At 43.4% G+C, this 13,366-nt stretch overlaps 1 protein-coding gene across 1 annotated transcript in view; it reads left to right on the top strand.

Annotated features, from left to right (window-relative positions):
• The window catches only part of LOC126092490 (putative inorganic phosphate cotransporter), a 398,407-nt gene that overhangs the window by 272,272 nt on the left and 112,769 nt on the right, over window positions 1-13,366 (top strand). The window contains exon 6 of the mRNA XM_049908107.1: window positions 10,451-10,535. Within this exon, the coding sequence (XP_049764064.1) occupies window positions 10,451-10,535 (85 nt within the window). The remainder of the gene's footprint in view (window positions 1-10,450; window positions 10,536-13,366) is intronic.

Here is a 13,366-nt window from a genome sequence, read left to right as displayed (position 1 = left end):
CACACCCAATCAGTGTACACCGCCATAAACTTTGTTTTTTCTACCATGATTTAGAGATCCATGTCAGCTGCTGCTAAACTGGCATTAACACGTTTCGATCCTCTGGCTCTCACAGAAAACTGAACATCGCATGGCATAAACTATATAACTACCACACCACAGACTGGTAGAAATAAAACACAGATGCGATGTTTCTCATTGACAAAAATGTGGAAGGCATCGCAACATATGGAAACTGGAAGAGTTTGCGGTATCGTAGAGCGCTTCCAACAACTATTCGAAGGTGATTACTTGTACAGTTAATATCATCTTCCCATCGAATGGACAGCGGATGTCTCAGTGCTCAGTTTCGAAAAGCATTGTTCCTTCATTTTGCAGTCATGTACATGATTACTGTTCCAGTGTTGACTATCGGCAGAAGGTGCTGTTCACAACACGCGTGAGGTAGCACAAATAAAAAGAGGTACTGTTATGTTATTGGTGGAAAAAAAATAAAAAAATAAAAATAAAGACATGTGTAGGGCATCGAAGCATATGTAAGTAGGACGAGTTTGTAGCAATGAGGAATGCTTACCAACAACTGTATTAAGGTGATGATCTCTACATTTAATCCCATGTTCCACAGCAACAAGTAGCAGATATCCAGTGTTCCGTCGAAGTTCCCTCCATCTCAACGGAGTGGTGTCAGTCAGTCATTATGCGAAAATCAACAGCATACCCAGCGGACGGTCTGGATTGGAAAGACGCCATTGATATGGAGCGATGTACTGTAATACACACCGCAGTTGATAGTGAGATCAATTTTAGCACTTTTACCCAGAAGTCAGAGAACAATATCCAGCACATTCTGCAACCTGTTTAGAAACAGAGTGAGCTGAGTTAATGCTATAGGAGCGTGTTTTGACCACTTGGTGGAAGTGGGAACATGTTTTTGTAGCTCTGTCACCCTTCAACAATGTGTAAGGTCAGCGTCAAATGAAGCCTGCACCTGCAACACGACGACAGTATGAACAGTTACGGTGGTGTTTCTTGCTGGGAAAATTAGGAAGACTCAACATCGAAGCAGATCCGCATCCCTCAGGATCCGTTCATGTCTATCACCTAAACATTCTGTCATCATTATTCTGTAACATCGAGCAGAGAAAAATTACGAACTATAAAAGCTCCGTTAATTTCATCTGATAGATTTTTACCGCATCTCTCTCTTCCTATATGTCTAAAACGAATACCATCTACATGCCGGTATCGACCATATGCGGCGATCCTATTAAATGTACAGGTATTTATCTATTGGAGCAGGTGGCCAGTGATCAGTATCGCTTGCACAGACAGATGTAAAGTTTCATCGCCTTTACTGTACGAGAATCTTCTCCCACATGTTATCAGTCGCAGGAGAGGGACGCTGTTTCGTTGTTTGATACACAGCTTTTTCTGCTCTAACACGCTTTGTACACTGCCATACAGTTTTTCCCGCCACGAATTTGACGTCTGTGTCAGATTCTAAACTGAAATTAACACGTCCGGTCCATGGACTCCCCCAGGAAACTAGACATTGCACAGTGTAAATCGCATTATGTGGTAATCAACAGTGTACCTAGACTGTTGGGTGGAAAAAGACACTGTCGATGTACGGTAATAATAAGCATCATAGTTGATTGTTGTTGTTGTGGTCTTCAGTCCTGAGACTGGTTTGATGCAGCTCTCCATCCTACTCTATCCAGTGCAAGCTTCTTCATCTCCCAGTACTTACTGCAACCTACATCCTTATGAATCTGCTTAGTGTATTCATCTCTTGGTCTCCCTCTACGATTTTTACCCTCCACGCTGCCCTCCAATGCTAAATTTGTGATCCCTTGATGCCTTAGAACATGTCCTACCAACCGGTCCCTTCTTCTTGTCAAGTTGTGCCACAAACTCCTCTTCTCCCCAATTCTATTCAATACCTCCTCGTTAGTTATGTGATCTACCCATCAAATCTTTAGCATTCTTCTGTAGCACCACATTTCGAAAGCTTCTATTCTCTTCTTGTCCAAACTATTTATCGTCCATGTTTCACTTCCATACATGGCTACACTCCATACAAGTACTTTCAGAAACGATTTCCTGACTCTTAAATCTATACTCGATGTTAACAAATTTCTCTTCTTCAGAAACGCTTTCCTTGCCATTGCCAGTCTACATTTTATATCCTCTCTACTTCGTCCATCATCAGTTATTTTGCTCCCCAAATAGCAAAACTCCTTTACTACTTTAAGTGTCTCATTTCATAATCTAATTCCCTCAGCATCACCCGACTTAATTCGACTACATTCCATTATCCTCGTTTTAGCAACTTCAGCGTAATTTCAACACCGGCCAATGATGCGGTAGCATGCTCACCAATTTCTGCCTTATCGCTAAACAGCGCCCTCCACTACTTTGCGAGTACCATCGCGGATGTAAATAGATGACTGCAGTACGTTTTTTCATTGTTAATTCTCAAACATATACACCAAAGTATACCAGACAGCGACCTACATGTCTCTAGCACTTCGATCATAGTGCGTAACTTACGATCTTTCTCTATGTGAATCACAGGGCATTCTCGTATTCTTAGAATAAAGCTAGAGACCGAAAGATCTCCTCACATTGTCTTTGACCAATGCTCCCTGCGGCTGACCAGAAGTAGACAGCTACGTTCCACGTTACGTGTAGGAACAGTGTGAACCGAGGCTGTAATTGCCGTCCCGCACCAATCCAAGAGCACAAGATTTCTCCAGATGCGCGAATGTCGAGGAGGGTAGCACCCCTTATCGGTGTACAATTGATATGAAACTGTTGTGATGATATAACAAGAAACGGGTGGTTTTTAAGCATGATGGACGGAATTTGTTGCGTTTTACGTAAATCAACTGCGCTAGCAATTCTAAAGTATTGTTATAGCGTCTGGGGCGATTACTAAGAAGGTATTGGCAAGAGAGAAAATAAACGCATGCACATCTAAGGCTACAACGTTATTTACTTAAAACACTCTATAATCTTAGATAGTTGTGGTTTCCAACTTATTAGTCGTATGGAATGCAACGTTATTACTATCGCCATGTGAGTAATATATTTCCAGAGGATGAGATAAATTTTTCTTGCAGGTTGCTCTACGATAAACTATGGTGATAAACTGTAAAATGAAAAACTACTTCCTTAAAACATCGATTCCTTGTGATACACGTACAATATAGCTTTTCAGAGGTGTATAGCCTCACTATCCACATCTGGTCACGGTTCAGAAATTAAACTATGCTCGCATCAGTCCTATATAAAATGATCATTAGTAACGAGGAATGCCTCTTACAAAGAAAGGGACAAACGCATAGCAGCGGTGTTTGACGTGTGAAATTACACGTCATTCCGCCACTAATTCCGTAAACACGACATCTGTCAAGAAGATGTATACACGGAGACTGTAGTACCTCACAAACACCCGTCGCTAACTTAGAATTACAGTAGTTATGAAACTGAAGTCTCGATTTTATGCTCAACTTGTGGCAGGGAAATGGAGTACATTGCATAAATCTTCGTTCGTCTAGAGGAATGTGTCGAAACAGGATGAAAGTCCTCTGATGACCGAGAGGTTTGCTGTTAACGACAGCAAGTAAACAGTGCTCTACGGCACACACACAACACGCAGTTGTATGCGAGTCGAGCGCAGGTTATGTTACACAACTTATGTATACCGACAGAGGAACGGAAAAAATGGTCAAATGACATGCAGCAACATGTCCGTCTCTCTCTAGAATGCATCGTCAGTCTACCATTAAGTCCTACCTCGTTACAGCTCCATCTCACCCTATCACTCCATCCACTCTCTGTCATCCTTTAACGCATATGCAAGTAAGTTTAGAGGCAGGTGTTCCTCTTTTTTCCAGAAAAGCATCGAAGACAGCAGTCAACTCGCGCGTCTCACTATTACCTCAATAGGCATACAGTAGAATGCTGCCTCCACGAAAAATAAAAGATTGCATCCCCAGTTCCCGGTGCTTCCATCTCGCCGTTTTCCCTCATTCCTCTTGTTGTTGTATACTCGGTCCCATGCACAAGAATTGTTCTGAACAAATCAGAAGACGTGCAATTACTCCCTCAATTTCCCCATCATTTCGGCGTATTGTCTCTCAATTTATATGTATTTTTCGCAATTCTATCGATTTTTTTATGTCACTCCTACCCATGCGATCATGACATAACCTCTTGTTCCGTGTTCTAAAATTGCTTATAAATGTAGTACAATTGCCAACATCTAGCGCAAACGCACTATTTTACCGGTCGGGCGGCATAGTATAGCACTGTACTCGAATGCAACCAGTCACCTCCAACGGCGTATTCTACAGTTGCAGCACGTTTGCTCTGTTTTCTGTATGTCTGGGAGCCATCCGCGACACAAGCACATACACATCTATTGTTGGACGTTCTTCTGTAGCACCAAGCTTTCGAAGCTTCAGTTCTCTTCTTCTCTGAACTGTTTATAGTCAACATTCCGCTTCTATACGAGACTACACTCCTGACAAATACACTCAAAAAAATTCGTAACATTTAAAATGTTAACATTTTAAAACATTTTTCTTGCTATTGTCCGTCTGCAATTTATGTCTTCTCTAATGTAGCCATTGTCGATTGTTTCGCTGCCCAAACAGCTAACTTTACCTATAGCCTTTAGTCTCTCATTTCCTAATCTAATTGTTCAAGCAACGCCTAATTTAGTTCGATTACATTCGATTATCCTTGACTTACTTATGGTGATGTCATCTTGCAACTTTTGTTCAAGACACTGCCCATTCCGTTCAACTGCTATCCCAAGTACATTTACGTCTCTGGCTTAGTTGCAATGTCACCAAACAACCTCAGAGTACTTATTTGTTCTCCCTGAACTTTAATATCCTTTTCAAACTCCTCCTCGTTATTCATCATTGACTGCTCAATTGAAAGACTGGATAACGAAATGGATTCGCGACTTGGGAATACAGGTTGACGTCAGCTGTACATATTATAGTTGACACACGACATACGGAAGTTAGGATGGCTGTAGGACGCGTGTACGAGTAGCGGAAGTGGTTAAGGCAAACGCTCGCGATAAGCAGGGAATCCAGGTTCAAGTTCCGTTCCGGCACAGAATTTTCATTTGTCACTAATAAAATGTGCAGCAGACCTCAAATCGTATTCACAGCTTGCGAATCCATGTGTTAATACTTACAACAGTGTCCATTCCTTCAAACATGCATGCATACAGACACTGTATGAACACAGACCTTGTGTAATTCATTGAGACTCAATAAGATCGGGAAAAGGCTGCAATCCTATTTCTCTCCTTTCTCAGCCATTACTTCCCCTTCATGTCCTTCGGCTCTTGTAAGTGTTGTCTCGTTTCTGTAAAAGTTGTAAACAATCTTTTGCTGACTGTATTGTATCCCTGCTGCTTGCAGAATATCAGAGAGTGTTAGACCATTCAACATATTTCAAAAGCTTTCTCCAAATACTACGAATATTGTAAACATATGTTTGACCTTCTGTGACTTATCTTCTGAGTTAAGTCATAGTGTCAGTTCTGCCTCGAGCGTTCCTACTTATCTCCAGAACCGAAACTGATTTTCACCGAGTGCGACACCTACCACTGTCTTCATTCTTCTGTAGATAATTCGTGGCAGAATTTAGCAACCATGACTTATTAAACTGATAGTTCAGTAATAATAACACCTGTCAGCACCTGACTTATTTGTATCTGATAGTATTACATTTTTCTTAACGTCTGAGAGTATTTCGCTCATCTAGTACCTTGCACACGAGATGGAATAGTTTTGTCACGGCTTTGTCTCCAAAAGTTCTGTATAATTCTCAGGGAAAGTGTTTTACTTCAGCGACCTTGTTTTGCCTGAGGTTTTTCAGTGCTTTGCCATATTCTTCTGATAGTATCCTGTCTCACAGCTCATCTTCAGCTACTTACTGTTCCCTTTCTATAATACAGCCTTCATGTTCATTTTCCTATACAGCCACTCTATGTACTAGTTCAACGTGCTATCATTCTCTTGTCTGCTCAGTATTAGCTTAAATGTGAGCTCTTTATATTCATACAGCTTCTTATCTTTTCTCCAAAGGTCTCTTTAATTTTGCCATAGGCGACATCTATCTTTCTGCTAGTCAGGTATGTTTCTTTAGCTTTGCATTTGTCCTGCAGCCATACCCGATTAGCCTTTTTATACTTTCTGTCATCTCATATTTTACAAGTCTGTAATCCCTTTCCCCGTCTTCATTCATTGCATGTTTATATTTTCTCCTTTCATCAATAAATTTCAATAGCCTCGATGTTATTCGAGGAATTATAGTAGACTTTGTCTTTTTCCTTATTTGATCCTGTACTGTCATCCATATTTCGTCTCTCAAAGCTGCCAATTCGTGTTTTATTGCATTTTTCCCCCCTTGCATTGCAGTTGAACATCGCCTAATGCTCCTTCTGAAACTATGAACAGACTCTAGTTCTGTCAATTAATCTCGTTCTCTCTCATTAATTTCGTACCTTAGGCACTGTTCCTTCCAAAAAGTCATAGTCATCTCCTACGTAACATGAGCATGGTCAATGCACACCACTATACTCTAGACATTGGTACTCTTTGGCAAGTTGAAAGCATTAATTTTACAACTGCAGTTTCCCATACACTGCAGCATAATGCGAAATACGGAATCTCTTTGCTGAGGTTTACAGATTAGTCACAGGACCGTTCCTGCAGACATCACACACACAATTTACTATACGTAAATAGATACATACATTGGTCAGGCAGGACATTATGACCATCTACCTAACAGCCGGTATGCCCACCTTTGGTAGTGATAACAGTGGCGACGTGTCGATAGCAGTGGCGACACATTGTGGCATGGCATGGCCTGCCTATGTCGCTGGAGGATGTTGACACCGTATCTGCACACACAAGTCACCTAATTCTGGTAAATTCCGCGGGGGGGGGGGGGCAAAGAGCTCTCACGCCATATGCAATCACATCCAAGATGTGTTCAATCATATTGAGATCTGCCGTGTTGTGGGGGCCCAGCGCATCAATTGAAAATCGCCGCAGTGTTCCTTGAACAACTCCACCTCACTCTTGTCCTTGTGACATGGCACGTTATCTAGCTGGAAATTGCCACTGCCTTCGGGAAACATGGTCGTCATGAGGGTCTGCAATCAGGTGTACGATACTCCTTAGCCATCATGGTATCTTGCACGAGGTGCATTGGACCCATGGATGCCCACGTAATGTCCTCCAGAGCATAACAGAGCCGCCGCCAGCTTGTTTCCATCCCGCAGTAGAGGTGTTAAGGAGCTGTTTCCCTGGAAAACGACGGATTCACGTCCTCCAATCGGCATGATAAAGAAGGTTTCGCGATTCATCAGACCATGCAACGCTCTGCTACTGCACCAACGTCCAGTGAAGATGGTCACGTGCCCATTTCAGTGGTAGTTGCCGACGTCGTGGTGTTACCACTGGCACATGCATGGGTCGTCGGCTGCGGAGACCCATCGTTAGGAGTGTTCGGTGCACTGCGTGTTCAGGCGCACTTTTCCTCTGCCCATCGTTGAAGTCTGATGTCAGTTCCACCAAAGTTCGCTACCTGTCGTGTTTTACCAGTCTGCCCAGCCTATGATGTGCGATATTTGTAATGAGAAGTGGCCACTCAACCCTGCGACATCTGGACGTGGTTTCACCTTGGTTTCGGCAGTGTTGAAGACATTCGACATAGGACTCCTCAAAAACCCGACAAGTCGTGCAGTTTCCGAAACGCTCGTGCCGAGCCTCCGGGCCATCGCAGTCTGCCCTCGCTTGAACTCAGTCACATCACGCGCCTTCCCCATTCTAGACATGGACAGCACGCTCACTGATACTACATGCACACTGCATGTGTCTGACTAACAGTCGGACCACCTCGCCAGGTGACACCCCTGTCGCCTGGACGGGCTTATGTCGACGGTAGGGTTGTTGTCAAAAATGGTTCAAATGGCTCTGAGCACTATGGGACTTAACATCTGTGGTCATCAGTCCCCTAGAACTTAGAACTACTTAAACCTAACCAACCTAAGGACATCACACACATCCATGCCCGAGGCAGGATTCGAACCTGCGACCGTAGCAGTCGCGCGGTTCCGGACTGCGCGCCTAGAACCGCTAGACCACCGCGGCCGGCAGTGTGGTTGTCATAATGTTCCGGCTGCTCACCGTATGTGAATGACCTTCCACTTAACAGTCAACAAGCCGAATTGGTACTTTTTGCAGACGATATTGCAATAAATACCGTTAGAGAGAAAGCTACAGAAGAGACTGTAAATGATGTTTTTCGAAGAATTATTAAGTGGTTGTCAGAAAATTGACTCTCTATAAGTTAAAGAAAAAAACATATACTATATTCCGTTCTATACGACAAATGCACTGAAGCGCCAAAGAAACCGGTATAGGCTTGTGTATTCAAACCCAGAGATATGTAGACAGGCAGAATACGGGGCTACGGTTGGCAATACCCATATAAGACGACAAGTGTCTGGCGCAGTTGTTAGATCGGTTACTGCTGCTATAATGGCAGGCTATTAAGATTTGAGTGAGTTTGAACGTGGTGTTATAGTCGGCGCACGAGCGATGGGACACAGCATCTCCGAGGTAGCGATGAAGTGAGGATTTTACCTTATGACTATTTCACGAGTGTACCGTGAATATCAGGAATCCGATAAAACATCAAATTTCCGACATAGCTGCAGGCGGAAAAAGATCCTCCAAGGACCAACGACGACTGAAGACGATCGTTCAACGTGACACAAGTGAAATCCTTCCTCATATTGCTGCAGATTTCAGTGCTGGGCCATCAGTTAGCGTGAGTTTGCGAACCATTCAACGAAAAGTCATTGATATGTGCTTTCGAAATAACTGATGATGGTCGAAGTACAGAGGGTATAAAATGTAGACTGGCAATGGCAAGGAAAGCGTTTCTGAAGAAGAGAAATTTGTTAACATCGAGTATAGATTAAGTGTCAGGAAGTCATTTCTGAAAGTATTTGTATGGAGTGTAGCCATGTATGGAAGTGAAACATGGACGGTAAATAGTTTGGACAAGAAGAGAATAGAAGCTTTCGAAATGTGGTGCTACAGAAGAATGCTGAAGATTAGATGGGTAGATCACACAACTAATGAGGAAGTATTGAATAGGATTGGGGAGAAGAGAAGGTTGTGGCACAACTTGACTAGAAGAAGGGATCGGTTGGTAGGACATGTCCTGAGGCATAAAGGGATCACCAATTTAGCATTGGAGGGCAGCGTGGAGGGTAAAAATCGTAGAGGGAGACCAAGAGATGAATACACTACGCAGATTCACAAGGATGTAGGTTGCAGTAGGTAGTGGGAGATGAAGAAGCTTGCACAGGATAGAGTAGCATGGAGAGCTGCATCAAACCAGTCTCAGGACTGAAGACCACAACAACAACAACAACATGTGCTTTCGGAGCCGAAGGCCTACTCGTCTACCCTTGATGACTGCCTCGCCTGGGACAGTGAACACCGAGATTGGACTACTGATGACTGGAAACATGTCTGGTCTGAAGAGTCTCGTTTCAAATTTTATCGAGCGGATGGACGTTTACGGGTATGGAGCCAACCTCATGAATGCATGGATCCTGTATGTCAGCAGGGGAGTGTTCAAGCTGGTGGAGGCTCTCGTGGTGTGGGGTGTGTGCAGGTGGAGTGAAATGGGACTCCTGATACGTCTAGATACGACCCTGACAGGTGACACGTACTTAAGCATCCTGTCTGATCACCTGCATCCATTCATGTCCACTGTTCATTCCGACGGACTTGGGAAATTCCAGCAGGGCAATGTGGCTCCCCAAACGTCCAGAATTGCAATAGAGTGGCCTTTCTGAGTGTAAACAATTTCGCTGGCCACCAAATTCCCCAGGCATAAGCATTACTGAGCGCGCCTAGGATGCCTTGCAACGTGCTGTTCATAAGAGATCTGCATCCTCGTGTACTCTTACGGATTTATGGATAGCCCTGGAGGATTCATGGTGTAAATTCCCTCCAGCACTATTTCAGACATGCCAAGTCGTGCTGCGGTACTTCTGCGTGCTCGCGGGGGCCCTACACGATGTACGGTAGGTGTACCAGTTTCATTGGCTCTTCGGTGTAGTTGTACGAACAACTGACATAGCACATGAGCAGGAGTGAGGAAATAGGGTAGAATGCTCTAAATTTTTGGGTGTACATATTGATGAAAACTTGAACTGGAAGAACCATTTACTGAGGTTAAACTAAACAACAATATGGTCATTAATTTTAACAGTAAACACGTATACATATCCTGTAATCTGACTCGTTCCACTTCATTGCCATAAAAGAATCGTTCAAATGATCTATGCAGGATGCAGCTAACTAACTAACTGTGCTGTTGACAGGGCCCTTTGTACCCGTCACTGCACGCTCTGGTGGCGCAATGGGGACCGCCACAGGAGAAGGGCAAGTTCGTCTGGAGTATGCTCGGTGAGTTTCATCTACATCTACAGCCATACGCTGCAAACATCTGTGAAGTGCATTGCAGAGGGTGGTAAGTCCCAGCGTACCAGTTGTTAGGGCTGCGTCTTGTTTCATTCACGTATGGAGTGTGGGAAGAGTGACTGTTTACCTCTGTACGCGCTGTAATTAATCTTGCCCGGGAGCGGTGTGTAGGAGGCTGCAATGTGTTCCCAGAGCCATAATGTAAAGCCGATTCTTCAAACTTTGTAAGTCGGCTTTATCGAGATAGTTTGCGCCTATCTTAACGTGTCTGCCAGTCCAGTTTCTTCATCATCTCTGTGACATTTTCCCACGGATCAAACAAACCTGTAACTTTTCGTCCTGCCCTTCTCTGTATTCATTCAACATCCCCTGTTAGTCCAAATCGGTACAGGTCCCACATGTATGGGAAATGTTCTAGGATGGGTCGCAAGGGTGTTTACTAAGCAATCTGCTTTGTAGACTGAGTACTTTCTTCTAGTATTGCACAAATAAACCGAAGTCTGCCATCCGCTTTAGGTACGACTCAGCCTATGTGATCGTTCCGTTTCATATCCGTATAAAGTGTTACACCCAGGTATCTGTATGAGTTGCCGAATCCAACTGTAATTCGTTGATACTGTGATCATAGGACACAGCACTGTGAAGTGCACAGTTTTATAGTGTTGAACATTTAAAGCAAGTTGCCAATTTCTGCAACACTTTCAAATCTTATCAAGGTCTGACTGAATATAGTCATTCAGTATTTGAGAATGGCAGCACTTAGAGACCTGCAACAAACTTTACACGTAATTTCAAACCTTTATGAAACTTTTCTATTTGACACCACCCGCAATATGATGAAAGGAGAAACGTTTATCACTTACTACATTTTCGGTGTTCATTATTACGTCAGGCATGATGTTTCATTTTATTACTTTTTTACCACTAACGGTGTTCGGGACACATTTTGCAGACAGTGTTCACATGTACCGCTGAACATGATTCCAAAATTAAATCATTGTGCGATACATAGTTGAGGATCTATGACGTTAGAAACACTGAAATGCGTGAAAAATTGGCGCATGGTGCATGACGTTTAAATTTATTATTACTAACCTGCTGAACTGAGATAGAAGAGCATAGGCTGCTTTATGAATCGTGTGGTACAAATAGTTATTGATTTGAAGAATACTACGCAAATTAGGGAAAATATTTACTCTTTGGAAAAGCCGTGTATTGTTCGATTTTGAACTTCATCGAATTTGTGAAAATGCGTTCATTGTTTGGTATGTGCAACGTGATACCATTCAAAGTAACGAACACAACGCTTATGCAATCTTCAGTGTTATATAAATCCTCCCAGTCTATGGCTGTGGAGCAGCAACCTTAGTGACATATTTTCTGTAATGATAACTGTCTAGGTTGTAATGATAGCAGAAGCTTTATTGACGCGTTTCCTCTTTTTGAGGCATCTTCAGGATTTCTACGTGGGAAAACTACATAAACGAGATTAGAGGTGTCCTGTGTATCATGAGAAGTTGTTAACTTTTTAAAAATTTTATACAGAGTTTGTCAGAAGTGATGGTCAGTAATTCAGACATGAAAATTACAGGTCAAAAGTAGCTAAAAAGCTCCAATAAACAAGGGTCCGCAAATCGACCGTTGCCGAGGTATCGCATTAATTCGAGTTGGGACCCAGCTGTAAACGCCCCTGGATACCGCTGTATTTACTTTGGTATCTTAAGGTTTGGGATCGACTACATTTTTTTTTCAATGTCAATAAACTTTACCAACAGCCGTATATTTTAAGATATGCCTGAAGATGGCAAAATGAATTGCCGAAACTGGTTGCTTTCAGAATAAAATTAAATATCTTAAAATATACGGCTGTTGTTGAAGTTAATTGACATTGAAAAGTACTTACCTGGTTCTAGGCGCTTCAGTCTGGAACCGCGCGACCGCTACGGTCGCAGGTTCGAATCCTGCTTCGGGCATGGATGTGTGTGATGTCCTTCGGTTAGTTAGGTTTAAGTAGTTCTAAATTCTATGGGACTGATGATCTCAGAAGTTGAGTCCCATAGTGCTCAGAGCCAGTACTTACCAGCTGATGTCCCTTGGCCGTGATGGACCAACAGAGATCAACTATCTGTTCGTTTACGCATGCCCAACTACTTCCCTTTCCCCCTCCGTGCACTGTGCCGTACCGGCCGTACAATCAGTTACGATCGTGAAGGTACCATGGACAGAGGTGACACAGCTGAAGAGTACGCTTCACGTGTGGCAAAGCGAATGGCAGTGCCCTTGAGGCTGCTCAATTGTACAAAGAAGCTCCGCAGGCAGCCCGTCAGATTTTACATCGGCAAGTACTCTGTCCACATCATATCCAGCGAGTGCAGCCCTCAACAACGCAGAGTTCCCTCCTAGAGAAAATTTCTGCCAATGGGTGGAACAATAGTGTACCCTGAATCCCCTGTTTGTAGGCAGTATTCTGTTCGCAGATGAGGCTGGATTTACTCGTACTTTTAACTACCATAACTGTGACGTTTGTGCCGATGTCAATCCTAACGCAGCACACCGTATCACGACATCAGCAGCGTCATTCGTTGAACTTCTGGGCAGAACTGCTCTGAGACCTCATAATTGGGCCACACTTCCTACCATAAAGACTAACCAGGCAGCAGCACATGCGGCTTCTGCGAACTGTACTTCCAGAAGTACATCATGATATCCCACTGAACTAACCCCTGAACATGTGGTTCACGCATGACGGTGCTCCAGCACATTTTCATTTACGAGTGCGCCGGCCTCTAACTCGGACGAATGGTCAACATTGGATA

The sequence above is a fragment of the Schistocerca cancellata genome, chromosome 7 (genome assembly GCF_023864275.1).
Source record: "Schistocerca cancellata isolate TAMUIC-IGC-003103 chromosome 7, iqSchCanc2.1, whole genome shotgun sequence".
Classification (NCBI taxonomy): domain Eukaryota; kingdom Metazoa; phylum Arthropoda; class Insecta; order Orthoptera; family Acrididae; genus Schistocerca; species Schistocerca cancellata.
The sequence above is the reverse complement of the archived record's forward strand: the minus strand, read 5'-3'. Positions and strand labels throughout refer to the sequence as shown.